At 62.0% G+C, this 23541-nt stretch overlaps 1 protein-coding gene across 1 annotated transcript in view; it reads right to left on the bottom strand.

Annotated features, from left to right (window-relative positions):
* RPS6KA2 (ribosomal protein S6 kinase A2) overlaps nucleotides 1–23541 on the bottom strand; it is a 142658-nt gene that overhangs the window by 54676 nt on the left and 64441 nt on the right. The window contains exons 4-10 of the mRNA XM_062187027.1: nucleotides 17226–17306; nucleotides 16263–16342; nucleotides 13843–13949; nucleotides 11391–11428; nucleotides 10725–10867; nucleotides 6477–6547; nucleotides 2756–2844 (exon numbers count right to left, since the gene is read on the bottom strand). Coding sequence (XP_062043011.1) covers nucleotides 2756–2844; nucleotides 6477–6547; nucleotides 10725–10867; nucleotides 11391–11428; nucleotides 13843–13949; nucleotides 16263–16342; nucleotides 17226–17306 — 609 coding nt within the window. The remainder of the gene's footprint in view (nucleotides 1–2755; nucleotides 2845–6476; nucleotides 6548–10724; nucleotides 10868–11390; nucleotides 11429–13842; nucleotides 13950–16262; nucleotides 16343–17225; nucleotides 17307–23541) is intronic.

Genomic DNA, 23541 nt, shown 5'->3' on the forward strand with positions numbered 1-23541 from the left:
TGACACCCCCACCACGCCCCTGTGTGACCTTACACCCTACCTGATACCCCACCACACTCCTGTGTGACCTTACACCCTACCTGATACCCCCAGCACGCCCTGTGTGACCTTGCACCCTACCTGATACCCCACCACGCCCCTGTGTGACCTTACACCCTACCTGATACCCCACCATGCCCCTGTGTGACCTTGCACCCTACCTGACACCCCCACCACGCCCCTATGTGACCTTACACCCTACCTGATACCCCCACCACACCCCTGTGTGACCTTACACCCTACCTGACACCCCCATCACGCCCCTGTGTGACCTTACACCCTACCTGATACCCCACCACACCCTTGTGTGACCTTACACCCTACCTGATACCCCCACCGTGCCCCTGTGTGACCTTACACCCTACCTGATACACCCAGACGCCCCTGTGTGACCTTACACCCTACCTGATACCCCGCCACGCCCCTGTGTGACCTTACACCCTACCTGACACCCCCACCATGCCCCTGTGTGACCTTACACCCTACCTGATACCCCACCACACCCTTGTGTGACCTTACACCCTACCTGATACCCCCACCGTGCCCCTGTGTGACCTTACACCCTACCTGATACACCCAGACGCCCCTGTGTGACCTTACACCCTACCTGATACCCCGCCACGCCCCTGTGTGACCTTACACCCTACCTGACACCCCCACCATGCCCCTGTGTGACCTTACACCCTACCTGACACCCCCACCACGCCCCTGTGTGATCTTACACCCTACCTGATACCTTCACCAGGCCCCTGTGTGACCTTACACCCTACCTGATACCCCGAGCACGCCCTGTGTGACCTTACACCCTACCTGACACCCCCACTACGCCCTCGTGTGACCTTACACCCTACCTGATACCCCCAGCATGCCCTGTGTGACCTTACACCCTACCTGATACCCCCACCAAACCCCCGTGTGACCTTACACCCTACCTGACACCCCCACCACGCCCCTGTGTGACTTCAACCCTACCTGATATCCCACCACAGCCCTGTGTGACCTCACACCCTACCTGATACCCCCACCACGGCCCTGTGTGACCTTACACCCTACCTGACACCCCCACCACGCCCCCGTGTGACCTTACACCCTACCTGATATCCCACCACGCCCCTGTGTGACCTCACGCCCTACCTGATATCCCACCACGCCCCTGTGTGACCTCACACCCTACCTGATACACCCAGCACGCCCTGTGTGACCTTACACCCTACCTGATACCCCCACCACGCCCCTGTGTGACCTCACACCCTACCTGATACCCCCAGCACGCCCTGTGTGACCTTACACCCTACCTGATACCCCCACCGCGTCCCCGTGTGACCTTACACCCTACCTGATACCCCCACCACACCCCTGTGTGACCTCACACCCTACCTGATACCCCCAGCACGCCCTGTGTGACCTTGCACCCTACCTGATACCCCCACCATGCCCCTGTGTGACCTTACACCCTACCTGATACCCCCACCATGCCTCTGTGTGACCTTACACCCTACCTGATACCCCCACCATGCCTCTGTGTGACCTTACACCCTACCTGATATTCCACCACGCCCCTGTGTGACCTTACACCCTACCTGATATTCCACCATCAGGCTCTACCTGATCATACCTGAGTGCCCACCCGCCCACAAGCCACTCCCCTGTGGAAAATATATAAAAAGGCAGGGAGTGTCCAAAAATGTTCTCTCTCTGCCTCTGCTTGGCTGCCGGTGATAAGCGGTGGATAGCAGCTCAAGGCGCTGGCTGCACGTGGCTTTGGCCTGCTCTCTGCTTGGTATGGACGCTCCCCTAGTTCCCAGACTTTTCCCTCTCTCCTACCTGAACTGAAGCCCTCACTTTCCTAGATACATTTCACACTAAATAAAAGCCTAAAACGTACCATGCTGCCTCGTTTATCTGTGCTGGTATTTAGAATTCTTCTCTAAATATTAGACAAGAACCCTCTTGGGCTTATTAATATTGGGGGCTTATTAGTAAGCTTACGGTGAAATCGTATGGCACCCCAAGTTCCGGTAGCACAGTGGCACCCCAGATAGCACTTCTGGGGAACTTTAAAGGCCACATTTTTGTGTAGATTTTAGGGGGTCATGTCCGATTTCAGAACCACCTTGAATTATAAAAGATGAATCAGGAGAAAAAAGCGCCACCATTTTGTGTAAAGTCAGAGTCTTTCAGAAAACAGCCTGTGGGGCGGCGCTGTGGCGCAGTGGGTAAGCCGCCAAGGCAGCTACCTGCAGTGCCGGCTTCCCATATGGGTGCTGGCTCGAATCCCGGCTGCTCCACTTCCGATCCAGCTCTCTGCTGTGGTCTGGGAAAGCAGTGGAGGATGGCCCAAGTCCTTGGGCCCCTGCACCCCCGTGGGAGACCTGGAAGAAGCTCTTGGCTTCGGATCAACTCAGCTCCAGCCGTTGCAGCCAACTAGGGAGTGAACCAGGGGATGGAAGACCTCTCTCTCTCTTTTTCTCTCTCTGTCTCCCTCTCTCTCTCTCTGCCTCTCTGTAACTCTGCCTTTCAAATAAATAAATAAATCTCAAAAAAAGAAAACAGCCTGAATCCTTTGGCAGTGACTGTGTTCAGAAACCATGAAGGAGCCTCATGTCCTCCGACCACAGACAGCACGTGACAGCCTCCCCCTCCTGTGTTCAGTGACCTGGGTCGCACAGGCAGCCCCCCGGCCCCTCCCCCACCCCGGGCCCTGGGGGGCTCTTACCCAGGCGGTTGCAGGGGTTCCGTTTGAACAGGGCCCTCAGCAAGCCCTGGGCCTCCACGCTGAGGAACTGCGGCATGCCCAGCTTGGCCCTGCAGAGCAGACGGGGGCAGTGAGCAGGCGGCCACGCAGGGCGCGGCTCCTCGCTGGCCTGGGGCCCGCCCAGTGTGCACCAACAGACCCCGGCGTCACCCAGAGCAACGGCTTTGCCCTTCGGACCCCCGTGCACTTCCCAAGACGTCCGAGTTCAGGTGGTTCAAGGCAAGTTTACCGTCTCAGAGACCACACTGGAGAATCTCACAACTGCTATCTGATATAAAGGCATTAAATAGATATAACAACCCCATCAACATACATAACGGAGATCAGCCATATTTTCCAAAACCTAAACCAAACCCTGTCATTTCCTGGCTGGTGAGCGGAGTGGGCTCTCACCAGGGCCCAGCCTACTGCAGGACGAGGAGGAAAACCAGGCAAGGAGGCCCCTACGGCCACACTGAGACCCCAGACACACAGCGGGGCGCTGCCCACCTGTGACAGCAGGCTGGGTCTATCCCAGCTTCAGAAAAATAAAGATCTTGTTTTCCCTTAAGATGCAAACAAATAGAGGTAAGTAAGGCCGGCGCTGTGGCGTAGCCTGTGACAGCGGCATCCCTCTGCGCGCTGGTTGGCGTCTTGGCTGCTCCTCTTCCAACCCAGCTCCCTGCTAGTGCACCTGGGAAAGCAGTGGAGGATGGCCCCAGTGCTCGGGCCCTGCCTCCAGGGAGACCTGGGAGAAGCTCCTGGGTCCTGGCTGGTTGTGACCATCTGGGGAGTGAACCATGGATGGAAGACCTCTGTCTGTCTGGCCCCCTCTCCATGTAACTCTGATTTTCACAGAAATAAATACATCTTAAAAAACTTTAAGTAGAGGTGAGTAATCACTGCAACCTTAGCTTCGGGCGTTGGTTGCCATTCAGGTCACCCGGGAGAGGCAGAGCGGGCCACACTCAGTCACACGGGCCTCACTGTGAGGAGGTGACTCCCAGCGTTTCAGGCGGCTCCACTTGCAGGCAGAGTTTGAGGGCGGTCAGCACGCCTGCGACCTCCTCCGGGGCCTCCGTTCCACTCCGGGGTTAACAGGGGAGCGCACTTGGGGTTCCCTGCTGCCCCACCTCTTGCCTCTCTCCACGGCCACGCTCAGCGGTGCCCGCCCGTGTTCAGCATGCTCCCTGTCAGCCGGCCCTGCCGTGGCTCTCAGAGCAAAAATCTCACTCGGGAATCGACTCTTCACGAGCACTGGCGGGAAACCGGATTCAGCCACGCGGGACAGACGACGCGAGCTCCTGCCAGCGTGGGGCACGAGGCTCCAGGGGCCACGTGAGCGAGTGCCCGGGCAGCGGGCAGGCCCCGAGATCGCCAGTGAGCCCGTCTGCACCCTGCCGGTGGCCGGTCTTGGCTTCTGCTGACAGAAACTTCACCACAGCACCAGAGCTCATCACAGTCGCTCCGCGGGGTTCACGGATCAGGTCCCCTAACGGCTGCCGGCTAGCACAGCCGACCGTGACGAGAACACCAGAAGCTACCGGCACAACACTGTCCATTTCACACCTCAACACCACCGTCTCCCACCTCACGACCTCCTCCATACTGTCCCCCCACCCCTCCACCTGCCTTATGACCCCCATGTCACACCCCCACCCCTCCACCTGCCTCATGACCCCCAGTCACACCCCCACCCCTCCACCTGCCTCATGACCCCCAGTCACACCCCCACCCCTCCACCTGCCTCATGACCCCCAGTCACACCCCCACCCCTCCACCTGCCTCATGACCCCCAGTCACACCCCCACCCCTCCACCTGCCTCATGACCCCCATGTCACACCCCCACCCTCTCCAGCCACGCTGTCGCCCCACGCCCCTCCACCTGCCTCATGACCCCCAGTCACACCCCCACCCCTCCACCTGCCTCATGACCCCCATGTCACACCCCCACCCTCTCCAGCCACGCTGTCGCCCCACGCCCCTCCACCTGCCTCATGACCCCCACCATGTCACACCCCCACCCTCTCCAGCCACGCTGTCCCCCCACGCCCCTCCACCTGCCTCATGACCCCCACCATGTCACCCCCACCCTCTCCAGCCACGCTGTCGCCCCATGCCCCTCCACCTGCCTCATGACCCCCAGTCACACCCCCACCCTCTCCAGCCACGCTGTCGCCCCCCACCCCTCCACCTGCCTCATGAGCCCCACCATGTCACACCCCCACCCTCTCCAGCCACACTGTCCCCCCACGCCCCTCCACCTGCCTCATGACCCCCATGTCACACCCCCATCCTCTCCAGCCACGCTGTCACCCCCACCCCCCTCCACCTGCCTCATGACCCCCACCATGTCACACCCCCACCCTCTCCAGCCACACTGTTCCCCCCACCCCTCCACCTGCCTCATGACCCCTATGTCACACCCCCACCCTCTCCAGCCATGCTGTCACCCCCACCCCCCTCCACCTGCCTCATGACCCCCACCATGTCACACCCCCACCCTCTCCAGCCACACTGTTCCCCCCACCCCTCCACCTGCCACATGACCCCTACCATGTCACACCCCCACCCTCTCCAGCCACGCTGTCGCCCCATGCCCCTCCACCTGCCACATGACCCCTACCATGTCACACCCCCACCCTCTCCAGCCACGCTGTCGCCCCATGCCCCTCCACCTGCCTCATGACCCCTACCATGTCACACCCCCACCCTCTCCAGCCACACTGTTCCCCCCACCCCCTTCCACCTGCCTCATGACACCCACCATGTCACACCCCCACCCTCTCCAGCCACACTGTTCCCCCCACCCCTCCACCTGCCACAAGACCCCCACCATGTCACACCCCCACCCTCTCCAGCCACGCTGTCGCCCCCCACCCCTCCACCTGCCTCATGACCCCCATGTCACACCCCTACCCTCTCCAGCCACACTGTTCCCCCCACCCCCTTCCACCTGCCTCATGACCCCCACCATGTCACACCCCCACCCTCTCCAGCCACACTGTTCCCCCCACCCCTCCACCTGCCACAAGACCCCCACCATGTCACACCCCCACCCTCTCCAGCCACACTGTTCCCCCCACCCCCCTCCACCTGCCACAAGACCCCCACCATGTCACACCCCCAGCCTCTCCAGCCACACTGTCGCCCCCACCCTCCTCCACCTGCCTCATGACCCCCAGTCACACCCCCATCCTCTCCAGCCACGCTGTCGCCCCCCACCCCTCCACCTGCCTCATGACCCCATGTCACACCCCCACCCTCTCCAGCCACGCTGTCGCCCCCCACCCCTCCACCTGCCTCATGACCCCCAGTCACCTCCCCACCCTCATACCCCCTCCAACCATGCTGCAGCCACCAGCACCACCGTCGCCCCCTCGCGGCCCCAGCACCACGCCGTCCCTGCTCCCACCCCAGCCCCCAGCACCACCGTCGCCCCCTCGCGGCCCCAGCACCACGCCGTCCCTGCTCCCACCCCAGCCCCCAGCACCACCGTCGCCCCCTCGCGGCCCCAGCACCACGCCGTCCCTGCTCCCACCCCAGCCCCCAGCACCACCGTCGCCCCCTCGCGGCCCCAGCACCACACCGTCCCTGCTCCCACCCCAGCCCCCAGCACCACCGTCGCCCCCTCGCGGCCCCAGCACCACGCCGTCCCTGCTCCCACCCCAGCCCCCAGCACTGCAGCCCGGCCCCACTCACTTGAGGATGAGGGCCATGGTCTCCTTCCTGTCCTTGCCTTGGAACGGCAGAGACCCCGTGAGCATCTCGAACTGCAGGGCGACACAGAACGGTGAGTCCATTTACCCCACGGTGCCTGAAGTGCCCCCACCAGCCCACCTCCCTCATCCACCCAGAGTCCTGCTGGGCATGGCGCAGGCGCTGGCCCACACGTGGGGGCTGTGGCAGGGAGCGGCCGCCTCCCCCTGCGTATATTCCTGTGGGCGACACGGGTAGGTGGTGATCCCAGTGAGATGACAGGTGGGCGAGAAGGCACTAAGGGGATGGGGCACTGAGGCCTGGACGGGGCTCTCGGGGCCGATGCCCGGGCGGTTTAGGTCCCCCTGTCCCTGGTGGGTGCTGTGGAGCAGCCTGAGCCAGGCAGTGAGGGCGGGCTGGGGGTGCGGCCCCCCAATGCACAGGACCCATCACAGCCCGCTCATAACTCTGATGGAGACTGGGGCACCAGCCACCGCTCAGACACAGGCTGCTGCACACCGGCACATCTAGTAAGACGCGGTCATCTGCCAGGATGGACAGAGATAAAGGGGGCACTGCAGGCGGCCTTCCCGGGCACCGGCACTGACTGCCAGGACTCTGGGGCCGTGGCCTGGAACCACAGCTCCCCCTGCCCGCCCCTGATGAAGGAAACCAGGGCGGCAACAAAGACTTTTCTCACAGCTCAGACCCTGGCCTCAGCCGGGGTCTTTTACGTCAGCTCGGACATGAGGAGGGCGGCCTCGGAGCCGGTGCTGGCAGGACGCTGTTAAATTCACCTGCTCTTGACGTTCACCTGCAAACCTGTGCCCTCTGAGAAGCATCCGCCAGCACTCCCCTTTGCGTCTGACACAGCAGCAGAACGCTGGAAATAAGCACCCTAATCCTATCATCCAAAGACACCCACCATTAACATTTATCACCTTCCAGAACTTTCTTCAAGCAAATTTTTTTTTTTTTCATTTAAAAACAGGCTAGGTTTTCCAAGGTGACTTCTCACAGAGTAACACGGAACGTTCGTTGTTTGCTACAACCTCTGCCCTCGCCCGTGGGCAGCCACGTCTGTGGGACACGGGATTTGTCCGATGTTCTGCTCTTGTAAGGCCTGAATACACAGAAGAGTTCCCTAGGGTGACCGTGATGCCGGGGGAGGGGGGGAGTGAAAGCTTAGAGAAGCGAACGTGGTGGAGGCTTTAACATCAGGACTCGCTCTCTGAAACAGGGAAAAGTGAGGAACGCGGCGGCCGCCCGATGTCTGCAGCCGGCCCCGCGGCGTCTCACCGGCACTGACTCAGTAAAGGCACCGGCCAGGGGCTGTAGGCAGCCAACAGACTACATGAGCAGGTGGGGAGAGTGTAAAAATAGCCGGCGTAATTAAGTCGAGAGGCTGGGGCGCTGCCGGCTGATGAGCTATTGCCCTAACACAGCAGGGATGCATAGGAGCTGATTAGACAAATTAACACGGCCCCTGAAATAGAGCCGTCCCAGCCGAGGGAGCTGGGTCCTTCCCTCTCTGCCTATGGTTAGAGCTCGTGAAACCCCACTTCCTGGAGGAAGCCCCGTGGCTCCGTGGAAGGGGGGGCTCTCGGCGCTCACCCCAGTATCCGGCCCGGCACCTGTGCCTGTTCACGGCGCTCGCCCGACCTGCGCTCTGCGGCCTCTGACTGTGACCGCACAGCCCTGTGCTGCTCCTCTCCCCGCTTTCCCCCTCTGTGTGCGCTGTCCTCTGCCACCAGGCGTGCATGTGGGCCTGACCCCGAGGCACACGAGGTGGGCGACAGATGCTTCTTGACGGCGAGGATGTGTGCGGCGGTGCGCGGGGTGGGCTCTGGCTGTGCGGGCGCCGTCACGCTGGGCCTGTGCTGCATCCACATGGAGTCCTGCCCCTGGAACCATCGCTGGGACGTCTCCCTCCGACGAGCGAGCACGAGCCGGGGCAGCTGCAGCAGGAGCAGGAGCCAGCGTCCGTGGCTCTTGGAGCATCGGTGGAGCGGAGAGGCTGTGGCGGCTGCCTCGTTGGGCGCGGAGGAACTTGCTGGGCGCTAAAGGAACGCCGGGTGCCAGGAGGTGCTCGGAGACCGATGTTTACAAGGACGATGCAGATGTCACACAGCAGGTGCCGAGAAGACACGGAAGACAGAGCCACGGACGGCCTGGGGGTCACAGAGTCCCCAGAAATGACCGCTGTCTCGCTTAGGAGCCGAGAGCGGCCCTGGTGGGGACGCGGGAGCCCTCCGAGGCCCCTCTGCCCATCGCCCGCCTCCGCGCTGCTCCGTCTTCAGACTCTCTGCTTCCGTGTCACCGCTCTTCCGCCTTTTCCTTCCAGCTTCCCACGCTTTACTTCCCGGTGACTTGGGGCAGAGACGGCGTTAGGGGCGTTAGGGGACAGATCTGTGGTCTCTTGTCTTAAAACAGAAACGTGTGCGAGGACGGCAGCCCGTCCACGCCACACGCTCGGGAATTCCCATGGCGAAGCCGAGCTGGCCGCGTCTCGCGAGCCGCGTCTTCCGCGGGCTTCCCTCTCTCCAGGCTCGGCCTGGCATCTTGGTCCTGTGAGGGGCAGAGACCCTGGGACGTGAGGGGCACGTTGGGACTCTGCCTCAGGCAAAGGGTCCCCGCCGTGCGGACCACGCCCGAGCCCACGGCCACTCTGTGTCGTGTTCTCCAAGGGCAGGAGGCCAGGGGCGACGCGTAGGGACGGCGGCCAGACACGGACCGCGGCTCTGCAGAATCCTGCACCTGCAGTGCCGTCTGGGTGAGAGGCTGGGCCGCTCCTGGAGCCACGGCCCAGCGTCAGGGAAGGCGAGGGCCAATCTCCCACGTGCAGCAGGGGCGGGGGCCCAGGGGCGCCCCGTCCAACACCAGCAGGGTTACAGAGGACATGGACATACTTGGGGGGGAGGGGGCTGTCTGGAAACACCACCCTGAAGACAGCGAGTTTGCCAGGGGCCTTTGCCATCAGAATAGGGTGCGGGACAACCGTGGGGACCGGCGGGGTGGAGGGGAGTCCAGTGATTCCAACACAACGGTGTCACCGCTGCCCTCCTGGCTAGCGTCTGTGGTCCCTGGGAAGCCTTGGGGGCTCCCGCTAACCTGTTTAACCGGGCAGCTCTGTGTGGTGACCCCGCTTAACCACGCAGCGTCCCTGTGGCACTGGGCCTTCTTCACAGTGGCTGACAGGGGCCATGAGTGTCCCCACGTGGTGTGGATGCCGCCCCCCGCTCTGGTTTTAGAGGGGCCGACGACCCAGGGAGGGGCGGCAGCCTGTGCCTCAGCAGGCACCACACGCAGCCAGGGTCTCCCAGCCCCTGTCATGGAGGGCCACGGGGACGAACACCCCAGGCAGGCCTTGGCCTCCCGCCTGGGTCTCCCTGACGGACACCTCTGAACCCTGGGGTCGTGGTGAGGGGACAGGGTCTGCGGTCTGGCTCTGCTGTGCCTGGCGCGAGCCGAGTGACCTTTGCCTCGTTTTCTGTAACCCTCTAGGCGCACGGGGGGAGGGGCAGATGGTCCTGCAGTGCCGTCACCCCACATTCACCCCACGCAGCTCCCAGGGCACCAGAAGTCTGGGCTCAGGGAGGGTGAGGAGGATCACGTCGGGGCTGGGAGGAGGGGCCAGCACCGAGGCCACTGGGCTATGGCTGTGGCGTGGCGGCCTCCAGGACACGTGAGCACCTGCTCTGGGAGAGACGACGGGAAGTCAGCTCGGCTTTCTCAGCACAGAGGAAAACTTTATCCACAGGCACTGGCTCCTGCTAGTTTCCTGACGGGGCGGAAGGATTTGAAATGCGAAAATGTCTCTCACGGAAGCCAGCCCGTCCCTTAACACACCCAGTGCTGCTTCTGTGGGAGCGGTGACTACAGGAGGGCGTGACGGTAATGTCTGCACTCACAGTTCCACTCCAGCTCTGTTCCTGAGCGTGGGACTTGGGATGGGCCCAGAGTCCTACCGCCTCCTCTGGTCCCAGCAGCGGACGGGGCTGGTGTGCACAACAGGTGCGGTTGCTGCACTCGCAGCAGGCTCTGGGCCCAGCCGCGATGGGCAGGTGCACTTGGGGGTCATCGGAGGAGGGATCGCGTGCTGTGTGCACGCCTTAACTATGTAACGCCGTAACCACGTGCATGCCGTAACCACACGCACGCCGTGCCCACGCGCACACCATTACCATGAGCACGCCGTGCCCACGCGCACACCATTACACGAGCACGCCGTGCCCACGCGCACACCATTACCATGAGCACGCCGAACGACCACCAGTCTGCGCTCTGCGCGTGTCCCCGCCGGTTCACCACCTCGGGCGCCATGTACTCGATGGTCCCGCAGAACGAGTAGGCTCGCTTGTCGTGGTCAATGGCCTCCTTGCTCAGGCCGAAGTCTACGGGGAGCACAGCACACAGGCCCTCAGCCCCGGCCCCCCAGCAGGCCCCTCTGCAGCCCACTCCCCTCAGGGCCTGCTCAGGACTCGAGGGCAGAATTCCCTAGAAGCCCACACATCCACGAGCGCCTGACACCGGCCGGGAGAACCTGCCCGCGGTGACGGGGCCCCTCTCCCATGGCTGAGCCCTGACTGCAGGGGGCCAACCGTGATGGGTTGGGCTGAAGAATTGGAGGCAGCGATGGTCACAGGGATGGCTGGGCTCGGGTTCTGAACAAAGCTCCCGAAGGCCACTAGGTGGGGTCAGGAGTGGGGAAGACAGTCCAGGTCTGGATGTTTCCGCCGGCTCAGAGGACGCAAGGCGGCACCACCAGCCCCTTGCTACGGAAAGCTCAGCAGAGGCGAGCAGCTGACAGCACTGTTGTGCTGGGCCGGGCTGGAGGGTCTGCACGGCCCCGGTGGGGAGGGAACCGGGGGGAGGGTCCGCATGCCCAGTGGGGGTGGAGGGGGCACGTCTACCAACCTGTGATCTTGATGTGTCCCTCTTCGTCCAGGAGGATGCTGGAAGACAGGGGGGGCGAGGCTTCAGGGAGCGCCCCACCCCGCCCAGGAGCTCCGTGGCCCAGGCTTCACCCCGCAAGGGGACCCGGCCCCAGCTCGGCGCCTGCCGGGTCCCTGTCCTGTCCCCACTGGAGCCCTTGTCGCACCCTGGTCTGAGCAGCAGACCCCGGAGTGACAGCCGGCTTTGCTCCTCCCAGCTGGGCGGCCCCAGGCGGAGCTTGCGTCTCGCCGGAACATGGGGTGGCGAGTCTCGCCGGAACATGGGGTGCGCCGTGGGGAGCCCCGTCTTCCAGCCCCACGGCTGCAGTCTTGAGGCCTCCTTGGCGTCTGACCTTCACAATCTATGGATTTTGGGCTGCAGTTGGGTCCTGTCCATTCCACCAGACCGTGGGAGAGAACGGCCGGGCCACAGGGAGACGCGGCTGTGGGCTGGAGAAGAATGGAGGCAAGGCTCCAGCATCGCCGGGGGAGGGGCCTCTGGCCTGAGGTGTGTATGGACTTACAGGGGAGCGCTGGGGTTCGAGTGCGTCCTGTCACACTCTGCAGGGACTCAACCCCAAGGCAGGAGGGTGGGCTGTGGCCTGACTGGCGTCCAGAGGGAGGTCTGTGGGGAGCGGTGAGGGTCAGGTGAGGTCGGGAGGGCGGAGCTGGAGGACCCAGCATTTCCAGCCAGACTGCCGCGCCGTGCCCCTCGGGACTCTGCCAGCGCGAAGCTGCCACCAGGTGAGGCCCCGAGACCTGGCCCCTCCACAACCACGGCAGCCCGGCGTGGAGCACTGAAAGCTAACAGCCTCCAGCACAGACGGGAAGCCGACGGAGGGCGCGGGGCTGGGGTGTGGGCCGGGCAGGTCCGGTGCAGGAGGGAGGAGCTGCAGACAGGGGGCGGGGGTGAGGGGTGCACCACGAGGTGACCGTCCCTCGTGCTGCGAGCGTCACGTTCTGTGAGACCTCACCACGGCCGGCAGCACCTGCTGTGGGGCTGCCAGAGCGCCCGGTGCTTGATGGCAACGGGAAGGAGAGGCTACGGCGTGTGTCCAGACAACGTCTGTCATCAAAGAGGCCAACGCTCGGCGTTTCTCCTATGCTAGCTTGGCCCAGAGCTAGGCTACTTCCAAGATTAATTTCCTTATGATTCTCATTAAGCAACAACCTCTTCCTTCAACCCTGCAGTTGAACGCTAATTACTGTTTCTAGCTGGAAGCCTCGCTTGGACTTTCAAGGCGGGAGCAGCAGCGTCCGCGGTGTTAGGGAGGCGGAGGTGAGCGGCGAGCTCGTGGGGATGTTCCACGGGCGGCAACGTCAGCACAGCCACTTACCCCTGGAAGGCGGGTGCCTTGGGGCCGGCCTGAGGCGACCTCTGCATCGCTCTCCAGGGACGGGCCGGGGCCCGGGATCACACCGCAGTCAGGGGTGGGCTCAGGCCGCGGCGGACACTCCAGGGCTCTGGCTCTCCTGCTCCCTGGGGGCCCTGGCTGTGGGTGCAGCTGGTGACATTCTGCCGACCACGTGCTACGCCGGCCACGTGCTGCACCCACACAGACGCATTTTATATCACACGCAAAGCCAATGCTTGCAGGGTGCAATCCAGCTCTTGTGTGCAGTGCAGGGGCGAGGGAGGCCCAGGGAGCAGGGGCTGGAACCGCTCCTGACCCCTGAGGACGCCTGCTGTGGGAGCTGGGTGGGGCCGGGGTGCAGTGAGGGGAAATCAACCGCCCGACTCAGGTCCTGGGTCACTCGGGAGCCCCAGAGATCCACCGCCCCAATCTCCTCCTCCTGAGTGGCTCACCCCCAGGTCAGGCGTCAGCTCCACCCACACACAGAACAGACAGGGGAACGCTGCTCTGTTAGGGGCGTTCGAACAGACTAGCAAGCCATCCTGGGACTAACAGTCCAGACCACCGATGCCAAAGACACACGGAACTCGGCGGGATCCGGGCCTGGGACTCTGCCGCCGTGTCTTCTAGGTGAACTCTTGGGAAGCTGTCGACGCAGCCATTAGCAAGGAGCCGGAGCCTAACTAAGAGGAGGTGACAGCCGTGTCCCTTGGGGTGCAGGAAGCAGCTGGGGGCTCCCTGCCTGGAGGACGGGGCACAGACGGCTCCGAGAGGTCTCACCTGGGAGGGGCGGGGCTGTGGGCTTGCCTCCCACCTGGCTCTGGCTTCACTTGTGCCTTAGGGACGTGAACCTGTGTCCTGTGCCCCATCAGGTGAGGTGGGACCGACACGCGATCGGCAAAGGCCTCCCCGTATGTGGACATCTTCATGGGTGGGGACCGGCTGCGCTCCCCTAGGGTGGAAATGCCCAGCCCATGCTCTCGCACACACACTTGGGATCTGAACCCCGTGAGACGGGGTGGGGGGGCTGCCGGCACAGGCCGTGGGGGCGGCGGGCCGTGCCGGCGACGTCTCACTCACTTCTCGGGTTTCAGGTCTCGGTAGATGATGCCCAGGCCGTGGAGGTGGTCCAAGGCCAGGGCCAGCTCGGCCAGGTAGAACTTGACGTCCTCCTCCGTGAACATCACCTGGTGGGGGGAGACAGAGCGGGCTGTTCGGCTGAGCTTTGGCCGGCACGCTGCACAGAACTCTGCTGGGGAGACCCCGGCCCCGCCCCAGAAAGCCCGCCCTCGGCAGCCTTGCTCCGCCAGTCGTGGCGCCAGTGGGTGCTTGGTCGGTTTTCAAGCTCCACGAGAGCTGATGAGGGCGCCACTGCCAAGCCCATGGTGTCTCGCGAGCAGAGCCTGGGTCACAGTTCGCTCCTCTCCCCACAAGCCACTTAGCCCCCGGGAAGGGGGGTTCTGGTTTGTATTTCCTGTGAATTCGTAACGTCTGACCACACATAACCACTACTGAAAACGGGCCCCGAGCCTCCTTCCTTCCTTCAATTCTACATCTTCACCTCTTGAGCCGATGCAAACGCCAGCATCCCACTGTCTGCCCCCAGTGGGTTCCACTCTCCCAAACGCAACACACAGGGTGTGGAGTCGGCTGTGGGGCCCCAGGCCGAGAGGCTGGGTAGAGCGGGGCATGTGGGTATCAGGGGTGTGAGCTGCTCTCTGGGATCTCGTGCGGCTGAGATGGCCCAGGGCTCAGCAGTGGCCAGGCTGAGACGCTCCAGCGTCATGAGGTTGGACACACCCACTCCGGTCAGCTGACAGGTGCAGGAGGCCACGGTGCCTACAGGGTCACTGCCTCGGGCATTCATCCCCACTCCAAGTCCAGAGCTGGCACGAGTGGGTTTTTAAGTCACCTTAATGAGAAGCCATGTTGAAAACCATCAGCTTTTTCTGTGTCACCGTGAGAAATCGGCACAGCTGGACCAGCAGCCGTCTCATTACTTCTGACGCAGCTGCACGAAAACCGACTGCGTGACCGGAGGATGTCTGGAGAGCACAGCATTTAGAACTGGGGTGGCCAACTGCGGTGGGGCTTTCCACTTTTTGATTTATTTGGTAGAGAGAGACTGATCTTCCACCTGTTGGTTTTACTCCCCAGACGGCTACAACGACCGGGGCTGGCCTAGGCCTGAAGCCAGGAGCTTCACCTCATCTCCTACAGGGGTGCAGGGGCCCAAACACGTGGGCCGTCTTCCACTGCTCCGCCCAGGCCATTAGCAGAGAGCTGGATCGGAAGTGGAGCAGCTGGGACATGAACCAGCACCCACATGGGATGCCCGTGGAGGCTTGACTCGCTATGCCACAATGCTGGACCCTGGGGTAAGTTTTATCTCCCAAATCTCATGCTACTGTTCAAATTCTGATGTCTTGAGATTGGTGGCTGATGGATTAAGGGTGTGGACTTGATCTAGCCGTGGCTGGTGGGAGGTCTTTGGGTCACTGGGGGTGGGCGGGCAGAGAGCAGTTCTCACAGGAGGGTTCATTAGCTGAGTTCAAGTTCTGCCTAGAGCTTCTGTCTGCTTCCTGGCTGCCCACGTGCCGGCTGCTCCACCTCCCACGCCCAGCCTGAGCAGCCACAGGGCACTGTACACCTCCAAATTAGACCTGAGCTAACCCCTGCCCTTCCAAGAAGGGCACCTTCTCTGGGGTGTTTCAAAGGGCAAACCTAATAAAAAGGCAGACTGGCACACCAGGGACTTGCGGGTGGGTGATGTCAGGCTAATCGGGGGCACCCACTTCTGAGAGGCACACAGGGGGCTGGGCACAGGGCTGCGCTGACCCGGATGGTCACCGATGGAGCCGCCGGCCCGCGCTGCCCAGAGACTCCTGCATCCCCTGTCCTGGCTGCCAGGCAGAACCCGAGTCTTGCCTGGCTGGAAGCTTCTTTTCTAGTCGGTCGACAACTCAGCTTCTGCTGGCCGTCCAATCCTCTCCCACCTGGCTCGCTGTGTCCAGGTGCTGGCCCTCTGTGGGCTGTGTCTACCACTTGGACATTACGGTTGTACTTCTCCGGTGTTAGGGCACAGCTCAGTGTAGCCCCCAGGTACAGAACCCCGGGGACCGTGAACCCCATGAAGGCGGTCGGTCAGCACGGAGACTGCCACGTGTTAGGGTGGCAGCCTGCTGCACGGAGAACCGTGTGTCTCCGACTTGACTTCCGCTCTGAGATCCGGGTCTTGCGAGAGACACCCACTCGGGCTACTAACGAGCGCTGCGTGGGGGTCGAGAAGCCCACACCCCAGAACGTCCTTTAGACGCCGCGCAGGGGCTGCCCCCGAGATGGGCAGGTTGCTTGCAGGGTGAGCGGAGGGACAGAGAGCAGGTCTCACCAGAAACGGCTCAGGTCGGAGCCCGGGCGTCTCTGGGAGCCGCGCACACGGGCACACACAGGCAGCCTCTCGCGTCCCCGCCCGGCCCCCCGACCTCCCGGGGGCGGCTCACCTCCTTGGACAGCCTGGTGAAGAGGTCCCCACCACGCAGGAAGTCCAGGATCAGGTACAGCTTCCCCTCCGTCTGGAAGGCTGTGGGGAGACAGCAGCCGCGCGTGAGAAATCCCAGGGCTCACGGGGGAGCGCGGGTACGAGAAACAGCATGTGGGCTTCGAATTCTCGTTTGCACCAAAACCTAGGCTTTAACCCCATTTCCCAGGAAGATTCTGAAGGGAGCTCGTGTTGGCTTTCCTTCCTCCGGAGAGCACAGGTCACGTGACCGTCAGAGACGCCGGGACGCCCGCTCAGTGCAGTGAGGACACGCGGGCCAGGCGAGCAGGTGTGCGTGTGTCTGGCTCAGGTTTCTGAAACCCCACGCTCCATCTGCAGACACACGACGCGAAGCAAGCATCATGGCAGTGCTTTGCTGTCCTGCTCTGTGCTTAGCTAATATTAATTATTCAAGCAGTGAACTTACAGCTTGTCTCTACAGTCACCATTTTGTGAAACTCTTAATTAGCAGCTTTGGCTGGCCGCCTCTGAAGGCAGAAGGCAAAGCAGGAGACGCTGCCTGGCAAGGCGGGGGCGTGGCCACGGGGGGACGGGTTATCTAAGTCTCGAAAAATGGCCATCACCTGACTGCGGGTACTGGGGCTTCAACCAGCGCTGCCTTAAACGTCTCGAGCCATGGTATTCGCTTAAAACAGAGGAGGCATTGCCGGTTCTGGCTTTGCTTCTGAAACAACTCGAAACCGCGCTGTAGGTTCATGCCAAGCTAGGGCAGGAGACCCTGCCGCTAGGTTGCCGGCAAAGTCTTGGAAGAGAGAAGAGGGAAAGCAAGCCCCGAGTCCAGGGCGCTGGAGAGGAGCCGCCTCCGTCCCCGGGCAGGACGGGGCTCCTGCTGCCCGGCCGGCCCTGCCTCCCCGTTTCGGCTGGGCTGCGGAGCCCCGGACCTCCCGCCCCACCCTCTCCTCACCGTAGTGGAGCTTGACGATGAAGGGGTGATTCACTTCGGCCAGGATGTCTCTCTCCATCTTGGACCGCACGCGGTCCCGAACTGCAGGACACAAACACAAGGCTTCCAATGGGCAGGAACCCCGGATACGGGCTGTGGGGTGAAACGCGCCACCCTGCCTTCTATCACAAGAATTCCCAGGCTCATACGAGGCTCCCAAGAGTGGTCTGAGGACCCCCCAGGCCCTCCACGTGCACTGAACAGCTACTCATGTGACGATTTCCGGTTGGATGCATTTGCTCCCACCCCACTCCCTCTGCACGCCGCACTGTAGCACCACCACACCTGGCCCTTACGGCATCAGCATGCGTCTCCTACAATCAGGCCTGTGGTGTGAGCCACACCTCAGACAGCTGGCGACCAGTCCATGCCAGCACCTGCTGTCCAGTCCAGCCAACCCCGCACCCATGCCATCCACAGCCCGTCTTTCCAACCTCAGATCCACGCAACGTCACACATTGCACTTTTTTTTTTTTTAGATTTATTTATTTATTTGAAAGGCAGAGTTATAGAGAGGCAGAGGCAGAGAGAATTCTTCCTTCCGCTGGTTTACTCCCCAATTAGCCACAAGCTGGGCTGATCTGAAACCAGGAGCCAGGAGCTTCTTCTGGGTCTCCCATGTGGGTGTAGGGGCCCAAGGACTTGGGCCATCTTCCACTGCTTTCCCAGGCCACAGCAGAGAGCTGGACTGGAAGTGGAGCAGCCGGGACTGGAACCGGTGCCCATATGGGATGCCGGCACTGCAGGCGGCAGCTTTGCCTGCTACGCCACAGCACCGGCCCCTGCACTGGTTGTGAAATCTCATTTGCTTTGCTTCTAGAAGGGAACAGTCCCTCAACTTTCCCCCTATACTTTTTGTGGCCTTGTGGGTTACATCCAGGCCAGGTTTCCCACGTGAATGGGCCACGGTCTGGGTTTGTCCGCTTGCTGCTCGACCGGCCTCTCTAACCCCGGCATTTTCTGTCGGCTGAGGTCGGGTCTGGAGGCTTTGTAAGGCTGGGGCTGGACATTTTGGCCACCAGGTGATACGCGTGCCGGGCGAGCCCACACTGAGCTCTGCCACAAGTGACGGCTCAGAGAGGTGGCGAGCCGTCACCCTGTGCTGGGAAGTCACTGCCCCTGTGACCAAGTCACCTGCAGGTTCCCCAACACACTCCACACAGCCGTGTTAGTGTGCACACGTGTACAGGGTCCCCTCCACACAGCCGTGTTAGTGTGCACACGTGTACAGGGTACTCTCCACACAGCCGTGTTAGTGTGCACACGTGTACAGGGTCCCCTCCACACAGCCATGTTAGTGTGCACACGTGTACAGGGTCCCCTCCACACAGCCATGTTAGTGTGCACACGTGTACAGGGTCCTCTCCACATAGACGTGTTAGCATACACATGTGTACAGATCCTCACCCCTCCACGCAGCCGTGTTAGTGTACACACGTGTACAGAGTTCTCTCCACACAGCCGTGTTAGTGTGCACACGTGTACAGGGTCCTCATCCCCTCCACGCAGCCGTGTTAGTGTGCACACGTGTACAGGATACTCTCCACACAGCCGTGTTAGTGTGCACACGCGTACAGGGTCCTCATCCCCTCCACGCAGCCGTGTTAGTGTGCACACGTGTACAGGATACTCTCCACACAGCCGTGTTAGTGTGCACACGCGTACAGGGTCCTCATCCCCTCCACGCAGCCGTGTTAGTGTACACACGTGTACAGAGTTCTCTCCACACAGCCGTGTTAGCACACACATGTGCACAGGGTCCTCACCCCCTCCACACAGCCATGTTAGCATGCACACATGAGTTCTCTCCACGCAGCCATGTTAGCGCACACACGTGTACAGGGTCCTCTCCACGCAGCTGTTAGTGTGCACACGTGTACACGGTCTTTGCCTGAACCACTGAGGGCTACAAATCGTGGTTTTCACATTTCTGTTGGAACTGGAAATCAAGAGGAAGTCTCTCTCTCCATGAGGGTAACCAGCCACCATGGAACACACGTTGGTTAAATTAGTGCGTTACGACCTGTTGCAAAGTCACTTTTTTGGTGTCTCAAGTGTAGCCATTAGGAATACAAGTGCAATTATGTCAAATAAAAACCAAGCATGGAGGCAGGAAAGATGGAAGGAAAGAGACTAGACAGACAGACAGACAGGGAGACTGATGGACAGACAGACCCTCACTACTTGAGAACAGCACAACTCCAAGATTCCCGTGAGCCGGCTGGGGTGCTCGGGGCAGGATCTGTGCGGCTCACAGGGCCCCTGTAAGTGCTGTGTGACAAATACGGGACGTATCACGCCCCGGGCCAGGTATTTAAACCATCCGTATGTGACGTGGACTTTGAGAAGTCGGGACGTCCTTCCCCGAGGACGCCACAGTAACACCATCAACGGTGACACCAACGAGGCCTGGCGAGGACGTGGCGGAGCTGGGACCCTCCTGACCTTTCTCCGTTTCGCTGTGCTGCTGCTCCTGGCCGCACCAGGCCTGCAGTGGCCCCTGCAGGCCGCCCAGCCTAGGAGGCAGCACTCTGGGCAGAGCCTCAGCACCTGCGCCCCCACGTGCCTCACAGCTCCGGCCTCCCCGTGACTTAACACAGGGCAGACACAGTGCAGGCGCGGTCTCCTTCTCTCAGGCCCGTGGGGTCAGCACTGGGTGCTAGAGAGACCCTGGGGAGCACGGAGCTCGACCCCAGTGTGGAACAGAGGCGGCCGCTCCTTCTCCACTGCTCTCCGTGCCAGGGTTTGGAACGCAAAGCCCAGGCCATGCCATCACAGGACCCATTGCTTACAGGGGGCACAGGCCAAAGACGGCGGGTGGGGGTGGCTGTGTGAGCTTGGGGGCACTGTGTGACATGGGGGCTGCTGTGTGGGCCGGGGGGTACTGTGTAACATGGGGGGCTGCTGTGTGTGATGGGGTTACTGTGTGAGAGTGAAGGGAGCACTGTGTGATATGGGGGCCACTGTGTGTGGTGGGGCTACTGTGTGAGCATAGAGGAGCACTGTGTGAGCTGGGGGGACCACTGTGTGAGCTGGGGGCTGGGGTACACACCCCGGGGAGGTTTCCACAGAGGAGGGGCTGCACCTTGCAGAGTGCACAGTCAGGATGCTTGGGGAGCGCAGCCCTGCAGAGCGGCGGCTTGGCGATGCCCTCGTGGTGCTGTGGTGGACGGGGGCCAGCAGGCAGGGACATGGGGTGGACTGTGAGACCAGGGAGAGGGGACCTGGAGGACTCACACACGGTGAGGACACACTGCCTGGGTGGGTTCCAGATGCCGTGTGCAGCGTGCAGGGGTGCAGCGGGTGGGCGGTCACGGAGCTGCTGGCCCACCCAGGGGACTCTGCTGGCTGCAGGGGGCAGAGTGGGGACCTGGGCCTCAGTCCTGGGCCCTCAGACTGGTCACTACGGTAGCTGGTGCGGCCGTCGCCACAGTCTCCCTCGTCTGACTGTGCACCCCAGTGTGATGGTCGCTTCACAGCTGTTTGTGTCGCCAGTGTGAACTCGTCAGCCTGTATCAGTGCCCGGGATGTGGAGTTTTCTCAGGAACTCTTCAATTTAACCAAAGCTTATTGCCGCCCGCGTCTCTATCCTGGCGGTCACCGCCTTCACAGAGGGACTGGTCTGGGACTGCGGACGGGGACTGGAGGGCTACTGGTGGGGACTCGTGACATTTCGGTTCCCTCCCCGCGCACTGAGTACTGCAGCGTGGTTACTGTGGGTTCCAGCTTGTTGATCTGTATTTTTCATGCCAAGCAGGGTCACATCTGCCGAGTGAAAGGCCGCTCTGCTGAGACTGTGGCTGTAAGATCGACCGCCCTAAAACACAGCGGGAGCTGTGGGTGACCCTGTGCTGGGAGACTGCCTGCCCCGCCCACACAGGAGGCTAAGAGGGCACGGCACACCAGGCCTCCCGGGAAAGACCCTGGTCGGGGGCTCAGCACACTGAGACCCCCACATGTGACCTGACTGCTGGCAGGTGGCAGGGGCCCCACACACATCTCCCCCACCCCTGCTTCCTGTTGAGGGGCCTTGTGTTGTCAAGCAGGTGAACAGCTCCCAGGTGTGGTCCAGACCCATAAAGACCCGCCTGGAAGGCTACGTGGGCTACTTGACCTTCAAGCTGATTGGAGAAGTGTAGAGGCACCAGTATCCGCTTTATCCTATGGAATTAGTGTTGCCCTGATCTAGCTGCTCCTCTTTGCCTGACTGTTAATAAACGGACAAGTTCACCGAAACTGGCTCTGGTGCTTCTGTGGAAGAACGCCGTCGCCCCCCCATCCCGACAGTGCGGCCTCCACAGTGTGGGACGAGCCCACACTGCTCAACAAGCCAGTCTCAGATCCCCAGATACGGACTGGGGCTCACACCGGACGTTCAGGTGCGGCATTCACACTGCGACTCACACCAGCAGAGCTCAGGCTGGGGACCAGGGTGAACCACACCTCCTCCTGCCCAGGGTCTCCTGCTGACCGGCGGTGGACTTAGTAGCACTTCTCGGCCTCCGGCACCACATCAACCAACTCCTAGGACAAACCTCTGCTCCTCTGTGGACCCCTGTCCTTCCTGTTGGTCCTCTGATACAGAGAGTGGTGTTGAGAGAGCAGGCGGCCCTCACAAGTACTACCAACGTGGCAGTGGCTTTGCAGCCGGCTCATGGGGAGACGCTGGGGACCTGTGCGTGCTGCCAAGAGTCTGCACCGCCACGAGCGATTCTGGTGAGGGTCAGGTGCAGACGGGGGGCTGAAGGGGCAGCCACAGTCTCTTAGAGATCAGCTCAGTAGTCCTGAACGGGGGGTGGTGAACATATGGGCAATGAGGACCACCCCAGTGAGGCTGCAGGCGGACAAGGAGCGTGCTGTCAGCAGCACGGGGAGGCCACGCTGGCCGTACAGCAGCTCAGAGCCTGGCCGGGATGGGTCTGCGTCCTGGCGCGTCTGTGGGGATACAACTGTGAGCAGAGGAAACATCTAAGCAGCTGTGTGTCTCAGTCTCCTCTAAAAGACAGTAAAAAGCGTGCAGACAGAAGGGACTCGCACAGGGGAGCAGCACTTCAGGGCCTGGAACATTCTTGGCCCGTCCATGTTGAAGAGAGCCAGGAAGCAGGCTCCAGGGGGAAGGAAAGATGGGCCGTCAGCTCGGTGGGCCCTTCTCCAAGACAGGGGAAGCCCTATGAGAGCCCAGGCTGCCCCGGAGCTGTGCCCCAGAGCGAGGAGCCTAGGAGGGGCCCCGAGCCGTGGGACCCCAGGCCTTGCAGCTCACCCGTGGGCTCCGCTCCCCCCACTCCATGCTGCGTCCTCGGCTGCCCCAGGTGTGGCTCTGGCAGACCCTGGTGCAGCATGGGCACACTCCATCTACCTTCCCCAACGTGAAGCCTGCAGCTGCCCTGTGGCTGTGGCCGCTCCACCTGGGTTTCACAGGGTGGGTTCCAGACACAGATCTGCTGTGGGGCCGTGGCCAGGCCATGGGGCAGGGCCTCGGGGGCCCAACCTCTGCCTGACAGAGTTGAAGAGGCAGCAGCACCAGCCCGGTGGGCCTGATGACTCGGAGCCTAAGGCTTGTCAGTTTCCCCACCGGGCAGTGGGCTTCTGAGGAGCCAGCGCCCCCTTTCTTCTTTGCCATCTCGCCCCAGTGCCTGCCCCGCCACCGTCTGTCGGGAGCACATAACATGTTTGATGTCGCGGGAGGGAAACCTGTGCCGGGACTCTCAGCCGCGTCTGACAGGCGTGAGGCTGCTCGTCTTCCACTTCCGAGCTGATGCTGGGACGAGGGTGCTGGGACAGAGGATGTGAATTTGGGCAGGCTTCTGTCTACCCAGCATTCCCATGTGAAGTGCTAGACCCCAGCTGGACATGCAGCAGCTGGGGCCTCGGGAGGTGGCGCCTTGGGGACAGCACACCTGTGGACCAGGGAGTGGTCAGCACAGGCCACACCTGCAGGCGCCGTGACCTTGGGCTGTGAGCGATACACTTCTGTCGTTACCCAGCCACGCAGTCTGCGGGATTCTGTTACCCCAGCCCGAGGGACGACAGGACACACGTCAAGTCATAGCTTGGGGTTCTGGCCTGCTCGGAGCTGTCAGAGGCAAACCGAGGGCCGCACAGGGTGAGGGTCAAGCTCACTCCCCCTGCCCCGTGTCCGTGGCTCCACTCCTTCTTTCTTCACCCTGGAAAAGGCTGCTGAGTGCGAGCCGACATCCGGAGCAGGCGCCTCCCACATGCAGGATGAAGTTCCATCCCCGCACAGGCGCTTTTAGCTTCCAAAGGCTCCCTTCACGGT

This window comes from Lepus europaeus, chromosome 3 (assembly GCF_033115175.1).
Source record: "Lepus europaeus isolate LE1 chromosome 3, mLepTim1.pri, whole genome shotgun sequence".
NCBI classification, from domain to species: Eukaryota; Metazoa; Chordata; class Mammalia; order Lagomorpha; family Leporidae; genus Lepus; species Lepus europaeus.